This window comes from Passer montanus, unplaced genomic scaffold (assembly GCF_014805655.1).
Source record: "Passer montanus isolate IOZ18808 unplaced genomic scaffold, ASM1480565v1 scaffold32, whole genome shotgun sequence".
NCBI lineage: Eukaryota > Metazoa > Chordata > Aves > Passeriformes > Passeridae > Passer > Passer montanus.
The window spans coordinates 785280-801327 of NW_024367930.1; the positions used below are offsets into that span (position 1 = coordinate 785280).

The 16048-nt window shown below is 39.2% G+C and overlaps 1 protein-coding gene across 3 annotated transcripts in view; it reads right to left on the minus strand.

The window, feature by feature from the left end:
• VPS41 (VPS41 subunit of HOPS complex) overlaps nucleotides 1–15751 on the minus strand; it is a 110151-nt gene extending 94400 nt beyond the window's left edge. For 2 of the 3 annotated variants that reach the window (XM_039715131.1, XM_039715133.1), the window contains exons 1-2: nucleotides 15715–15751; nucleotides 12019–12057 (exon numbers count right to left, since the gene is read on the minus strand). In XM_039715131.1, the coding sequence (XP_039571065.1) occupies nucleotides 12019–12057; nucleotides 15715–15750 (75 nt within the window). In that variant the 5' untranslated portion in view covers nucleotide 15751. Of the gene's footprint in view, nucleotides 1–12018; nucleotides 12058–14628; nucleotides 14650–15714 lie in introns of those variants that run through there. The other variant, XM_039715132.1, reaches the window with a different exon arrangement.
• Between the last annotated feature and the right edge of the window lie 297 nt (nucleotides 15752–16048).

Here is a 16048-nt window from a genome sequence, read left to right on the forward strand (position 1 = left end):
GCCAAAACCGCCTATAACCCAATTATCCAAAACACATAAAGGGCCTGGCTCCCACTCTTAACTCTTAACCTCCACTTTAAAGACTGCAGAGTCTTGAAGGCTCACAAGCCTTCCCCAAGCCCCCCTCTTACAAATCTCCTCTGCTCCATCCCCTTGTAACCCTCAGATGGACCTTTGCTGATACCCTCACTTCCCTCAAACACTTTATCAAGACCTCTCAGCCTAGCCTACAAGTCCAATTTCAACACTTTTCAGTGTGCCTGCCAGGAACCCCATCTTCTTCTCCAAAACTACCATGTCCTCAGTCAGAAGCTCATTTGCAGCCAGGCAACCCTCATGGCACAGCTTTCCTATACAGGGTTTTTAATGACTGCTTATAGCCTGACAGGAAACAGCTGTTCACAAGACATCAGAATTCAGCATGAACAGCTCATCAAATATACTATAGGTGGTTCTTGGAAAAGGCAGGCCACAGCTCCCATCTCAGCAGCATACCCACACCAACTCAGAGCCATTCAGAGGACAGAGATCAAGACTGACCACTGAGTAAACAGATTTGGCAATGCAGACAATTACCATCCTGTATTTGTATTACCTCTTTCCATATCTTAAAAGCACAGATGTTCTTATAATACATGGAAGGAAAAAGGAATTTTATTTACTAATTCAGGGTTGACATATGCAAATGAACACAATGCTCACTTGCAATAAAAGGGAATATGGCAAAGGAATACAAATATCTACAAAAAAAACTACTGCAAGTGAAAATATCACATGGGAGCAACACATGACTTAACACATTCAGGCGGGTTAATAAAAGTAGAAAATATTAAGCAGCAAGCTGTAACAAATTGCTAATATCTGTCGATGAATTTGAAGAAGTAACATCATCATGTCACAACACAGTTGGGAGATCCCTTTGACTTCCACCCCTGACCATGTCAAAGTCCCTGTACTATCTGGTAAAAGCAACGATTAGGTTATTTTGGTTTTTTGAGAACGTGAATATAAAGAAAAACTCCTAATCTTTAGCTACTAAATGTTTACCCTGCTCACAACTTTAAGTACAATAACAACTGGGTTACCTCATACCTGTGATGAGGTAAATTTGCCTTCTCCCCCTCTTCCTTGTTATATTCCTATTTCATAGTCACAAAACAGTCAGTCTTTATAAATTCTACTATTGCCTTATGACTGCAGGCATCAGAATATAACTTAAAGATGAGGGGTATAAGTTTTGAACCCTACACATTAAATTGGTTTATTAGCTATCTGATGTCAAAAGGAACCCAGGAATATTTCTGGACATTCGTCCGCTTCCTTCTACCCTTAAAGCAAACATGTTCAACTTCAAGTAATCTGACCCCCTATTAACTGCATTATGTGCGCATACCAGTAGAGTCTTATTTTTCCTCAGCATCACTTGGAAAAATCTATTTGAAGATGATGACCAATTCTGGTCAGAATAGGGGTAGGATAAAGGTTTGTCTTTGGAAGGTTTTAGAAGTCAAAATTGTCAAAAGATGCAAATTACTGAGGTGGGCAATGAGGATGTAACACTATCATTGTAAGGAGGCAGCTATTTACTCAAAGTTCTTCCACTGTAACGTCAGGCTTCTTTGGTGTTTGATGCTGACACTTTTGAAAGAAACTGCACACAAGACAACCTACTGCCTGCCATTCTGACATGAATGGAAAAAAAGGTAGCCGAAATCCTGCTTCTTCTCACACCAACTGGAACCCATGTTATAGTTTAGAAATAATTTAAATAATCATTATTTCTGAAATAAACAGCTGGAAATTCACAATAAATATTTAATTTTTTTTATTTTCATTGTTGCAAAACCTCTATTACTCTTTACAATTAAGAAACACACAAAGTACAATTTAGATTCTAATTTGGTCCTTAAAGAGATAGCACCTTGTGCTGTTTTTGCAATAACGGATTTTTAGTGAAGAGGGGAATAGGTCAGCCATAGAAGCGATTCTCTGTGAGGAGCTGCTAGTGGCTTCCTCTGTGCCTGGCAAAACCAATCACTGGCAAGCCTGGGAAATTGACACACTGCTAAGCCAATTAGAAAAGCTGGAAACGCCTCTATGATAACACAGTCAAGAATTAAGAAAACGCGGGAAGCTCTCTTTCTCACTGCTCTGTACAGAGGAGTAGGGGGCCAGCTGGGGCCCCTTTCCTGGAAGGGGCTGCTGGACACCCCTGTGGCTGCAGCTCTCTCAGCATGGCTCGCAGTGGACTTTATTTACTTGAACGTTTTTAACCAGCCATGCTGCAGACAGAAAGACAAGAGCAGCAGCAGCAGCGTTTCTTTTCCTGGTGTCCTGAATGAAGAAAAGGCGCGGAGTGGAGCCGGCAGTCGGCACGGCTTGCACAGTGCCGGCGGAGAGCATGTGACCAACTGAGAGAGAGGCACGGTGAGCAATTCCCTGACTGCAGAGCGTGGACAGGATTAACCTCTCAGCGCTGCAGAACTCTACGAAAACTGTTTTAATTGATAGAACTTGAGAACAAATGAACCTACTATGCTGGTTTTGCATTGGAGGCATTCAGAGAAGTGTCTCCACAGTTTCCTCTGTGTTTGACAAAAAACCCAATCAGTAATTAGTTTTAAGAATTGACAATCTGTTAACCCACTGAGAAAACTAATGTGCCTCTGTGAATATACATGTTAAAGACGAAAAATCCCAAGAAGTTCTTTTACTCCTGGCCCTGAGCAGGTAACAAGTCCGGTCCAGCCCCCATCTCAGCTGGACCGGGCCAGGTGGGCTCTGCCTCGGGGCCAGGCCCCATCAGCTACTGGGCACGGAGAGGGGGGGCCATCGGCCCCTGGCGTGCTACAGCTGAGCCCGGGCGTGCGGAGATTCCAGCCCGGCCGCAGCTCCGGCCGCAAGCTACCGAGCCTGGCTGGGGCCGCGTGACCATCGGCAGGCCCCAGGCAGGATAGCAGCTCTTTTAGTGCACAGATAAGACTTGCAGACCTTCAGTACTCCCTCAAGTGAGAAAACAGAGTGAGAACACACAGAAGAACAACATGAAGACACCACGGTCAATGAAGAGAGAATCAAGTCCCAGATGGAAGGGATGAAAAAATGCCTTGATCTTGAAGCTGAAACCCTCTTACAAAGCTACAGAGAAGAATGTCATTTATACATCAGACTCTTTTTCCCTGTAACTCATTGAAACTATGGTGAGATTAAATGTTCAAATTGTAGATATGAGCAAAGGACTCTATGCTAAAGTAAGCAAATGCTGAAGTAGCTGTGATCCCACAAGTTTGAACAGAGAGAAAGAAGTGAAGAGTCTCTGCCCCAGGGAAAGAAGAAGACGTCTGTTTTCAGAGATGAAGATGATCTCAAAAATAGATAAAGAGAACTTTTGCTCTTGAACAGTTCATCCTTAAAATAGTACCTCATAAGTTGACATGACCCATAAACGCAGCTGTGGGGAAAGCTGTAAAAAAGGGGAGTGACTTCACGATAGTAGATTTCCACGTGGTGCTATTTGTGGAAATTAAAAGCCATGAGAGAACTGTTTTCTTGTAGAAAACTCTCCATAAATTAACAAGAGGGACTTCTTAAGTGAACAGAAGAAAGACTATTCTAGAAGCGATAAACTGACTAAATTGTTTCTGTACATTGTTAGTGAGAAAGAAAAGGTTGTAGGGGGGAGGAGAAGTGTTATAAAAGTTTTTTTCTGATTTGTATTATTCTTTCTTTTCATTCCTGTTAATAAAGTTTTCTTTATACCCTTTTCAAGTTTTGAGCCTACTTTGCCTTCCTCCTAATCCTACTTTAGAACAAGAAATAAGTAAGTATATTCTAGTGAATGCACTGGAATTTAACCAGCACTAAAACCCACCACGCCTACAAACACCAATTCTCTCCGGAGTCAGAGAAAAGGAAAAAGTGAAGACACATGAGAACAGTATGAGAATGCTAAGGTAGGTGAAAAAGAGGGAGGGAGAGGAGGAGGTGCTCCAAGTGTCAGAGCTAAGATTCTTCTAGAAGCAAGCTGTGGTGAGGACTATAGTACAACAGTTTCCCTGTAATTCATGAAGTGCATGGGAGGAAAGGTGTTCTAAAAGTTTATTTTAGTTCTCATTACCCTCTTTTAATTCTGTTAACATGGGTCTTTTTTGGAGTTTTGAGCCTGTTTTGTCCTTAAAATGTTTTGTCCTAATCCTTATCTCACTCCATGAGTTTTCTTTTCCTCTCCTCTGCTTAACTATAGCAGAAGAAAATGAATAAATAATTTTCATAGGTGCACTGGCGTTTGGCCAGTGTCAACCTGTCACACACCTCAAACTCATTTACTAAAGCTCCTCAAGTAGATGTCCCCATATTTGTTTTTTAAAAAGAAAAAACAAATGTTCTGTGTTCTAAAGTGATGCAAACACAGCTTCCCTGATTGGCAATTTCTAGGTCTTACCTGGCCTTCCTTCAGAAGAAAAAAAATCCAGAACCAGGGAGAAGAAAGCACTCCATCCCCTACTATTTTGGATGATATGTCCACTTCTGCTGAAGAATCAAGTGTCACAAAGCAAACAAAGACAATTATAATAGGCTGTGTAACTATTATGAACTGCAGCTTGATCATTACTGTTTCTCCATCCCTAGAATATGGTTTCCAGACTTCTGCTCCTACCTCTGTGATAAAGGGACTACCTATGCTATTTTCAGAATTAGGATCCTAACTCAATTTCTCTCAATGCAATGCAATCTCTAATATTAATGGAATGCCAAGAAAAACTCAGACTAAGGCCTTTAACCAGGCTGCTTGATAGTACCAAAACTGGAATACAGTTTTATTGCAAGTGGTTGTTTTATTTGTGCTGAATTTTAATCCTGAGCACTTTACCAGACCCTCTGGAAGCTCACTGAGAGAACACAAACCTCTTTTCATCCATTACTTTCATTACAAAAAAGTTGTTCCTACAGGAAAGAGACGGACCCCAGCGGTAGTTCAATCCAGCTTCAATAGTTCCAGGAGGACTACCAGCTGAGGACACCAACTGGGTCCCGACAAGTGCTTATAAAGAAGGGGGAGTGCAAACAAGTAACATGGTCCTCAGCAAATGGGAAAGAAGGTGGGAGTGGGGAGAGGGTAACAGACATCATGGGGAATCCAATAGGGAAGAACCAGGGGTGGGGCCCTGGCCCCCGAACCAATCACTCGTTGCCCAGGATAGAAGATTCTAGATAGAAGAGTTGGGACACCGAGTGATGGACAAGGCACCAGGGAGGGACTGAAGGATGGATACAATAGTTACTAAGGGTTATGGGGAGGAGAGAGATTAAACTGACCAGCGATCAAGGAGAGGGAGAACCAGGGCAGAACCATTACAACTGAAGGGGTACATGGAACATGATTTAATTAAAATAACGCATAATAAACACAATACAACAAAAAACCCACAACTGGTTTAAGAATGAGAATAGGAAAGAGCATTTCATCTTGAAGTCACTGGTTCAAAAGCAGGTAGAGCAATAGTGAATAAAAGCTAGAAACACATTAAAGTTTTCGACTTGTACAAGAATTAATTTCAGTTCTGCAACTATTGGTACACAAAAAAACAAAAGGCACAAAGACTGAAATTTCTAAACTATGATATCATGTTTGTGACTTATACTGCTAAAAATATTTTCCACTAATTCCATGGTGAAAATATAGTAATGTTAGTTCCATGAAAAACATGAATAACCTCTCATCTCATTCCTTTACAACTGTTCATAAGGCACATCACCAACGCTTTTCCAGTACCTAGCTGTAAAATTGGTAAATATGGATTAGGATGGTAAAATTTCACACTGCAGCTTTCTGTTCTCCTCATGCATTTTCCACAGGGATTCATTTAATACCCTGGGAAAATGCAGATATACACCAGGAGCATGGAATTAAGATGATATGGCTGCCTGTGAGTATGGCTTAAAATGGGCTGCATTTACAGCATGAAATGACACAGATGAAAGACAAAACAGAGAGCATTTTATTTTTTCGCAAAACTGTTGTGACATACAGAATATTAGACTATTTTTGCACAATACCAATTGAAGATTTACTCCTACAGGTTTAAAGAGTGGGGCACCAGCCAAGTTTTGAAGAAGTAACACAGAGATGACATACTTGCCCATGACCAATCCTCACAAATGGTGTGTTAAAAAAAAATAGTAGTAGAAAGTCCATATAATACAATTTGGTTTAATTTCAACTACCTCAATTTATTTTGCTGATAGTTTTGTGCATGACAAAGAACACCTGAAACTTCCAAATCCACTTCAGTGTTCAAAAACATAGTATAAGTCCATCCACACCAAGTGCACTACACAGAGGCAGCACAGGATAGGCTCTTTTATCTTCAAATCCAGTTCCAGCACAGAAAAATCTAAACTCAGTTCAAATATCAATGAAGCTGCACATTTCTACTTTTATTGTCCTTTTGCTGAGTAAGGAATTTGGGCAAACATTTGTTTCCCTTCTGAACACTACTCAAGCAACCCAGTTGCCACCTTGTGATCTACTGCATACGAAAAGCTGACAGTGCAGTTTTGAGAATAGCAGTTTTTGAAGCTCACCTACCCACCACTGGGGAAGAGCTGAATTTCACCATTACTTTCTTTTTGCAGCCAGGCGTATTATTTCATACGGAGAAATACATTTAATGTTTTGGGAAAGCTACGTTTGCATACTCTGCTAATACAGGAGCTTTGCAATTGCATTTAATTTATGTAGGAAGCACAGCAGCATTTTTACTTTTTATGTATTCCACAACACACAGACAGTAGAGGTACTTCTGGTTAATATTAATAGCTCATTAAATGAAGTATTTAATTTTCACTCAAAACCAGAACATCTTAAAAGAATATTGCAATAATCCATTTTTTTCCTGCAAGTCAATCCTCTAATAATGTTTATTATAATGTTAGTTACTAGTCACTGCAAACTTGTTTTTCAAATTAATGCAGGAAAAGATTCCATTTAAACTTCAATAAATAATTTACTATGCTCATCCTACTGACTCAAATTGATAAATTATTTGCATGATACATTTCCTCATCAAGAAGAAGAAGTTAGTACTTGGAATTTATGTAACTTTTCCTTCCATTCTCCTTAAAAGGCCAATTTAATTTAAACCCATACAGATAGAAGCAATCTCTCTTCAGACGTCCGATATGTGAAACGGAATATATTGTTTGAGCATTTTTCTCCTATTTTACATTTTTAAAAATAATCTAGCATACAGCTATTCAGTAATAAGGAAAAGTGGCGTGATCAAAATAATTACTTTGGAAAAGGTCAGACAGTAGACAAAAAAAGGCAACTCAGACAAAGGTACAGTAGCCACATCTCCTTTTCAAGCATCCATTTTTCTTGCTATGGTGATGCCTCTTCAAATGCTATTACCCACAGAACAGCTTACCTCTTCCAGCCCAGTGCTCCACACCCCATGTTGAGAGAACATTTTGATGGAAACACAATATGACAAGGAGCCTTTTTCACCAGATTCTTTATTTACTTCAAATGACTTAATTGCTTTGACCTAATCCAGAACCAACCTACAAGACTAAAACTTGGAGTGCACTGAAAAGAGAAAGACAATATCAAGGCTTTTTAGTTGCCTCTTTTTAAGGCTTACATTTTTTCCTAGCTATGTTCCTGCTCTGAACAGTTTTCAAAACCCTAAAGAAGAAAACCACTACTAGTTTCAGTGGTAACAGTGTATCAGAAAGGGATTTTTCTAAACCACCAGAAATAGTTTGAGCACTGTATTAACCAAGAATTTCTACAATACCTTTCTCTCTACAAACTCCTATGAAATTTATTAATATATTGTTTAAATAACTAATCAAGAAACTAAATGAACAAGCATGTCCCTTTCACAGGGTAACAGTGATCAAAACAGCAAAAAAATGTTAAGAAGAGGACATATAAAAATAGAAGTGCTAGAATGAAAATTATGCAATACTGATTCATGTATCTAATATGAATCTAACACATTCATGTATCTAACAAAAATGCATGAATACAGATATACCTTTTTTAAAAAATACTATTCTAGCACCTCTTTGCAGAACATGAACATCCACACCCACATGGGGGTTTTTTTGTAGTTTAAGAAGCAAACAATTGCAAAACAAAAAAATTCTGCTGTAGTGCAGCATTACTGCAAGCAAAAGAAACAAAACCACAAACAGTGACATGCCTTACATAATCAGGGATCTTTCCTTGGGACATAGCACTCATTTATAATTCCAGGAACATTTGTTATTGAAAGGGTGCTTCCAGTAAAAAAGCCACATGCTGGATGAGCATAATCTGCTTGTAACCCCTGTAGTAAATTAGAATGGAGGACAATTTTAAGCCTTTTATTCATTGCTAATTAGCTGACAAAACATAACTATCTGTCTGACAGAAAACAGCTCAACAGAGAAAAGTAAGATTTTACAGCAACAGATACATTGCAAGGAAGAAAAATAATTTGAAAATAAATTCGGATTCAGGCTGTACATAATTTATGGAGATTTCTTTTTTCTTCCACAGATTCCAAATAGCCAAAAGTCTGATTGCTTTGCTATCTACTATTTAGATCTCATCAAATGTGACAGTCCAAACATTTAGCTTCAGGTGCTATAAAATAAAATTAAATAAGCCAATGAAACCGCATTGAAACTAGGACTTTTCAGCCAAATAAACCTGCTCAGATTCACCCTCAAATCTGGCTGCATATTTGATGAATAGACAAGGCTGGGATAAGTAATGAAAATATACTTCAGAAAAAAAATTTAAAACCCCAAAAAACAAAAACCCACCAAAACCAAACATTTAAAGCCAAACATACAGAACTAAAATACTTGTATTTCAAGACTGAGTAAAATTACTTCACAAAATAAGGAGGTTTTTCCCTAAGAATTAAAGGACTATTAGATATACAGCTTCTTCGTCATAGCATGGCATAATATATTGCAGTCTGACTATGGGAAAAGAAAAAGCATGTAATAACCCAAATCAGATATAAGAACATGATAGGAAAGCGCCAATTGTACTGTAGTTACCAGGAAAGAAATATAATAACACTTCTAGAAGTGCTACAAGTTCTACAAATTTTACTAGTAACTATAGCTATCTCTATATTGAAAGAAAGGTCGACTAAACATCTGAACAAATGCACCATCTCTGCTAATTGATACCTTTGCATTTTACACATTCTGACTTAAATAGCTGAGAAGTATTTTACAACAGAGCAGCTTTAGGAACTCAGTTTCCTGTGGAGCCATTGCTGGAACCAAACTTAAATTGATGAGCTTTCAGATGACATACATTCAAGACAGTCAATTTTTGCAGACTCCCACATTTGAGGCCTACTATTAAGCTCTACCACCAGGTCTGTGCAAATAAGCATCCTGGCAATTGTTAAAGAGCCTGTCCTTCAAAACAAACCAAGCAGGCAGCAAAACAGTACTACAATCTTATTTGCTAGAATATGCTAAAGGAAAGATAGTAAGAAAGTTGCTACATGAGACAGAATGAATGTGTATTTGATTCTTTGCTAAAATAATGGCACAGAAGGGTAAAAGGATCAGAAAAAAAAATCCATACTTTGTTTACACATCCAATTCAGACAGGGGCATAATTTACTCAAAATCAGAAATTTTAATAATGCATTCCCCATAACAGAAAACACATCTATAATGTAAGTTGGATATGTGTCATGTGTCCTCTGGAATAATTAGTAACAATATGCAATTTTATACAAAGAATTTAAATTAAATTAATTGCAGGAGTAATTGTATATGTAAAAATTTTTAGTACTATGGTAAGATGTCTGTGAAGTCCATGCCATAAATATATTTTTAATGGCTAAAACTAAACACAGGCTGAAAGAATCAGAGTCTTTGATTCTAGAGCCACCACCTTAATTATTCAAACTATAGGCCATTCAAAAGAAATAATTACAATTTTATGATCACAAGAATGAAGTCAGTTTGATCTTAGCTCTGGCCATACTTCAAGTAATATACGCAAGCACTGAGAACACTTCGTGCTTTTACCATTTTAGTTTTATCTGAACAATCTTTAGAAATAGTCCAGTCAGTTTCATTCCATTAACTATTTTCTGATTATTACAGATGGGTAATGTGATAGTTGGCTCTCGCAATAAAGGGATGACTATTATGTGTATGTTAAGAGAAGTTCCATTCATGTAAAGTTATGTTGTTGTGATTTGTTGTTTAGATGTCCTCTGTTCTCCCTGTAGTCCCCCTTCTCTCCCAGTACTTTTGCCAAGAGACGGCCTTGGTAGTCAGGACATGTGGAAGGAGGGAAGGCTTGTTACTAGGAGGTGAGGCATGACAACACCTGATCTCCAATCAAGTTGGAAGAAAGTGATCTCCACCAATAAAGGTGAAGAAGAGTTCACTGACAGACTTCAGGATGGGACAGGGTTGCCTAATGCAAACCCAGGGGTGTAAAATGCCAAGCAGCCATTTTGTAGACCAGCTTGTGGTTGCCGGGTCACCTACTCCCAGCGTGCTGTCCTTTTTCCTTATTCACTCATTTGTTGTATTTTGTTAAGGTTTTAATAAACCTTTGAAATTTTTAAAAGTGAGGAGTCATTTCTCATACTGATGATCAAAATATTAAAGACGGGATTTAAGACTCAAAGATGGCTAATGCAAAGCATTTTCACAGACATTAAAATGACAATTGTTCTTTAGATCCAATATCTACATTCTCAATATATAAATTTCCTTTTCACTTCTCTCAGCATGTGAGATTATCATTAAGAATAGTTGTCAACTTTAACATAGGTCTAGTTGAAATTTTAGGACTTTAAATTTTGTGAAAGATGCATGATGCCTATTTTTCTTAAGGGAAAACATAGTAAACCCCGACCAACCTGGCAACCCATTTATGATTAATTCTGATATAAATACTGATTTGCTAAAGCTGAAATCTTGAAAGGCCAGTAAAAGTGCCATTTTTTCATTGCAATAAGCTTTTAGAAAAAAAAAAAGCACCTCAGCAGGTAAGTATCTGTGTTCTCCATGCTGTGAATGTCAAGCCTTGAGTGGATTACTAGTCTACTGAGTCATTGCCCAGTGATTGTTTATCTCCACTTCACAAAGCACTATTCAAAATGAAGGCATTTCACACTGGACAAAAAAAGTCTGGCCCAGGCAGCTGTTCCACAGGGCAATTTTAAAGGGCTAAAAAACCTTGCTTCTCACCAGTATTGCCATTCAGCGCTACTGAAGACAACCACTTCAAGGCAGAAAGAAAAAAAAATCTCACAAGAAACAAAACCACCTTCCACTGCAAAAATATTTTTTTCAGAATCCACCATTACAGTCTCTGCACTAACCACTGTCATAGAAATTAGGATTTCTGTCTGCTTAGTGCTTAAACCCAGCATGGAGATTTATCCCTTGGTAAAAAACAAAATCTCCCTAAGAGCTTTATTTGTAACATTACTGTTCAGGACAAACTTTTGAAACTCTCTCTAGCTTCCTTCCTCTCTTCATCCGCAGCTCCCTTTTCCCATCACCTACAGAAGTGTAGACAGACCTCTCCAGAAAATGAGACAAATTTTGACAAAACATCATCTCAAGAACAGAGAGTCTACAGGACATAGTTAAGTGGAGACTGTGAAGCTATTAAAACAACAAAGTAATTACCTGAATGTATTATTACTGCATATACAACTATACTTAAAAATTTTCATTTTATCAAAACAGAAGCAAATGCACTTCAATTTATCTGTCAATATAATTCATTTTACAATTGACTGTGGGTAGGTTTTCTTTTTTTTAAATATAAAGAAGCTTCTAATAGCAATTCACAGCTTCTTTTCAATCATTTAAACCCAGATTAACAATCCCTGGTACATAATACTGGCCAAACTTCTAAAAACAACCAGCGAAATAGTATTTTTCACTGCATGTTAACAAAAAACTAGCACTGACCACACTGACACAAATTCGAGTGTGAAACATTTTAAGAAGGGTTACCTCAGATTCATCTGTTGATTCCTCATAAGACCTGGTTTCCTGAAAAGGACACAAAAAAACAAAGGGGTAAATAGCTAAGTATATACATAACTGAGCAGTATTTCCCTTTAAGAAATACTTTTAAACCCTTTTTAAGAAATGAAAGACAAAGCAGAAGCAACTTAAAGTTCAGAGTTTCCATCCTTGTCATTCATACTCAATTTGTGCTTGCATTTGTGTCACAATGATACTCAGGGAGCAGCAGGGACTCTGTTGTCAGTTACCCTAAAAGGGAGAGTGATTGGGTCATCTGAGAATCTGTCCCCGTGATTATGTTCCCCTCTTCCAGAAGCAGTAGCAAATTTTGCAAGGAAATTCCCCATATCTTGACTTCCATGGCAGAACAGCATTCTCAAGTTACCCACAAGCCAGCTTTGCTATTCAACTATTCAGCTGTTAAGAGGATTATTTTAAACTTAAATAATTTCAAACCATTTTCCATAGAAATCCAGAATTCAATGGCTTTCTCCTGCCTTTGAAACAACTGTACCTTTAAAACATCTCTCTGGCAAGATGATTCTTTCAACCCTAGAAAAAATTTTTTTAAAGTCAACTCCTGCTCATCTCTTGTCTGCCCACTGAGAAAATCTGCTGATGCAATGCCTCCTCAAAGAAGTCAGCAAAACGAAGATTTACTTAACATATTTATCTTTATCAACAGCAATAAAGGATTACAACCAATAGTGAATGTAAGCATTTTAACAATAAAATATGATATAAACAAAGAACAAGTAAGAGAGAAAGCAGCATTTCAAATCTTATGAAGGGAGTCTTTGAAGAGTAAGATTAATAGGTACAGAATTCCACCAGACAAGACAAAAAAAAAATAAAAATTACACCCTTACCGGCAGCTCAGGGAAAAACGGAAAAGGGAGAACATTTAATGCACTGACAACCAGTGTAATTTTTTGTTTCTCACATTTATTTATTTTCTATGTTTATATAATATACTGATTGTGACCTGTACACCAGAAGCAAAGGCTTCCTTTTCATTAGTGGAGGATCACACTGATGCCCATAATGACCATCACAGCAGATGGGAAAGAGGCAAAGCAGCACTTCTACCCGCTACTGGAAGTTTTGTGCAAAGTGTTACCACAATTACTGACATCCATTTCCTCCATTTTACTCACTACAGATAGATCCACCTCTAAAATACACATCCTATAGAAAGGTTATCAGTGTAGTCTATACTTGTGTCATGAATTGGGTAATTGCAAGTAAAAAGTACATGGGAATCAAGGGAAGATGGAGTAAAATCCTGGCATGCTTTGAAGTTTAGATTCAACTTTGCAAGCCCCAACTGTTTGTCTGTTGGTGTCCCAGTCTCTAATCACAAGCTGCTGTAACTTTTCGGGAAATTACAATTACATACAATCTTTGTGCATCTTAACAATAACAAGTGAGAACCGAACTAAAACAGTGTGGTGTAATATTGCCAGCTGATTGGATGAGCTAGAACAACACACAAAATCCAATGCAAAGTATCATCAGATTCCTAATAAAAGCCCATGATTTTATCTTCTGAATACCAAGAGCTACCTACTCAAATCCTTAATAAATCAAAATTAATAATACCACAGTTATGGTATTTTGGTATAATTCACATAGTTTGGGGGGGGGGGGGGGGGGAGGGGAAGCTCTCCCAAACAAAGGAATTATAGCAAGTGACATTTTTGCCAGTGCAGCTACACCAACTACATCTGCCCTTCACGGTTCCAATTGTTTTGGTTGTCTAGGAACGCTGTCAGACCAACACATGTGCAGGATGGAGTTAACAGCTCACTTACTGAGACAGCAGCTGGTCCTCACACCCACCTGAACCTCAAGTTACGTGCAAAGGCATCCCTAGAGGATATTGACATATAAAATTAGGGCATGCCAGAAGTTGATTCCAATAATCAATCCATGTGAACTAAGAAAATATCAATCTATTTTTATTTAGGACATCCACCCTGGTATCCCTACTGTATTCACAAGGCACTGCAATCTCAGATACCAAATTTCATAAATGGCATACAAATAGAGGTAAATGCTTCATGGCCTTTATGTTTTACTGCAGAAAATAACATAGAAAAAAATCAGAGGGAGCCTTGGCTTAGGAAAGCAATGCAAAAATTGTATTTGTTCTCTGACAAGCAGTTAGCTGAAGGTGCTTAGAATTGATACTTACCTACACACTCACTTTGGTAGCAACTTACTATGAAAAGCTTTTTCCCTGTGCTTTCCCACTTGCTTAGGCAAACTTGAACAGTGAACTGTAGTTATGATTGCCCTGGGGCTTTGTTAGGCTCCTTTGCCTTCCCTCCAAATGCATGAACTGAAAAGATTATCCTCCATTTCCACTTTTTAGTAGCCTTGTGACTGTGGAAAGGAAATCCCTAAAAAGGGATTTGTAGACAACCAGAATCCAAAATTATTTAGGAATAGCAGTCTTTAGCAATCTCAGACTCTAGGGGAAAATCAGCAGTACACTTCAGCCAGCTGACAAACACTGTTGCTTAAGTAGCCTAAGAATGAACTAAGGGAACACAGATCAGGAAACCATAGGAATGTGAAGTAATCTCTCACCATTATAATCTCTCACTTAACAGATCCAGATAACTTCTCAAAATATTCTTAAGTGGGCTTTCCAGTATGATGGGTATAGCGTTTTCCCTTCCCCTGGTTTTACAAATATCAAATGTAATCCACTATGTGTTTAGGCTCATAACATAAACCTGACAGAAGGTGAAAGATACAAAACTTGAGTTTTACAGAAACACGTGCACAACACACACACAGCCCTTTCAGTAGAGGCGCGCATGCTAATCACGGGAAATAAACTGAAATAAATAAACTCTCCTGTCATAGTCCAAAGAGAGCAAAACACAGGCTATTTTAATCTGTTGTATTGCTAGAGAACACTTGTCCAAGTTTGTTTCATCCTTCCAAAGGCTGCCACAGTTAAAAGCTCATCAGTCCTGGGGGAAAAAAGCCTTCCTCAAGGAAGCCAAGCCCTCCCAACAAAAGTCTGTCAGCAGGGAAGGTGGAAACCAGATGCCAGTCTCTAACTTTGGCTGATTACCCTGAAGTAATTCCAAGACTCTCTCACTTTTAGGCATCCATGACTGACAAATATTGCACAGCTGAGCTGTCTGTTCAAATACTGGCTCAGCAAAGAAGCATTTATAAAGTACTTGAAAGGGCCAGGAACGGCACTTTTTCCTTTATTTTTTTTTTTTTTCTTGGGAAAGAGCAACCTAAGGACGGGGAGCTTTAGGAGAACACCCGATTAAGAGAGCAGCACCAAAATCCTCAAATTTTGTCTCAGAAAAAAATTTCCTTGTTGAAGTGAACTTGGTCATGTCCCCTATGTCCCTCGGTAGAGAGACAGCTCTTGGCTCCACAGCGGCGTCAGAAGCACTTCTAAAGCCACCCTCTCGGCCAGACCCAGGTTCCGCTGCCTCCATCTTCCCTCCTCCGCCCCGGTGCAGCGAGGCTGTCTCCGACGGCTCCGCACCCCGCAGGGCTGGCTGCCGGCCTCTGCCCCCTGGCACAGCCACTGTCCCACTGTCCCTCCGCCCCTCCATTCCTATGTGCCCCGCCCTGGTCCCGCGCTCCCGCTCTAAGCCCCGCTCCTCGGCGCTGCGGCCACAGTGCACTGACAGTCTCTACCTTCTCCCCGGCTTCCGCCATGGCGCAGCCAGGCATCTGTCATGCGACGGGCAGGAAGCCGTCGAGCCGGAGGCACTCTGGGAAATGTAGTTTCGGCGGGAAGCAAGCAAACGCTTCCTCCGCACCCTTTTTCCCTTCCTCGGCCCAGCTGAAGTGTGGTGGCGATACCGTGAAAAAACAGAGGGCACACGCAAGGCTGGGCCCAACGGCACACCTCAACCAAGTTTCCTCTCCACCTTCCTTAGCTGCGAGATGCTTTTTTAAGCTGAAATCCATCGATTCTCTCAGGGAGACCAGCATGATCTCCCAGCTCCATGATATACCCAGCTGTGAT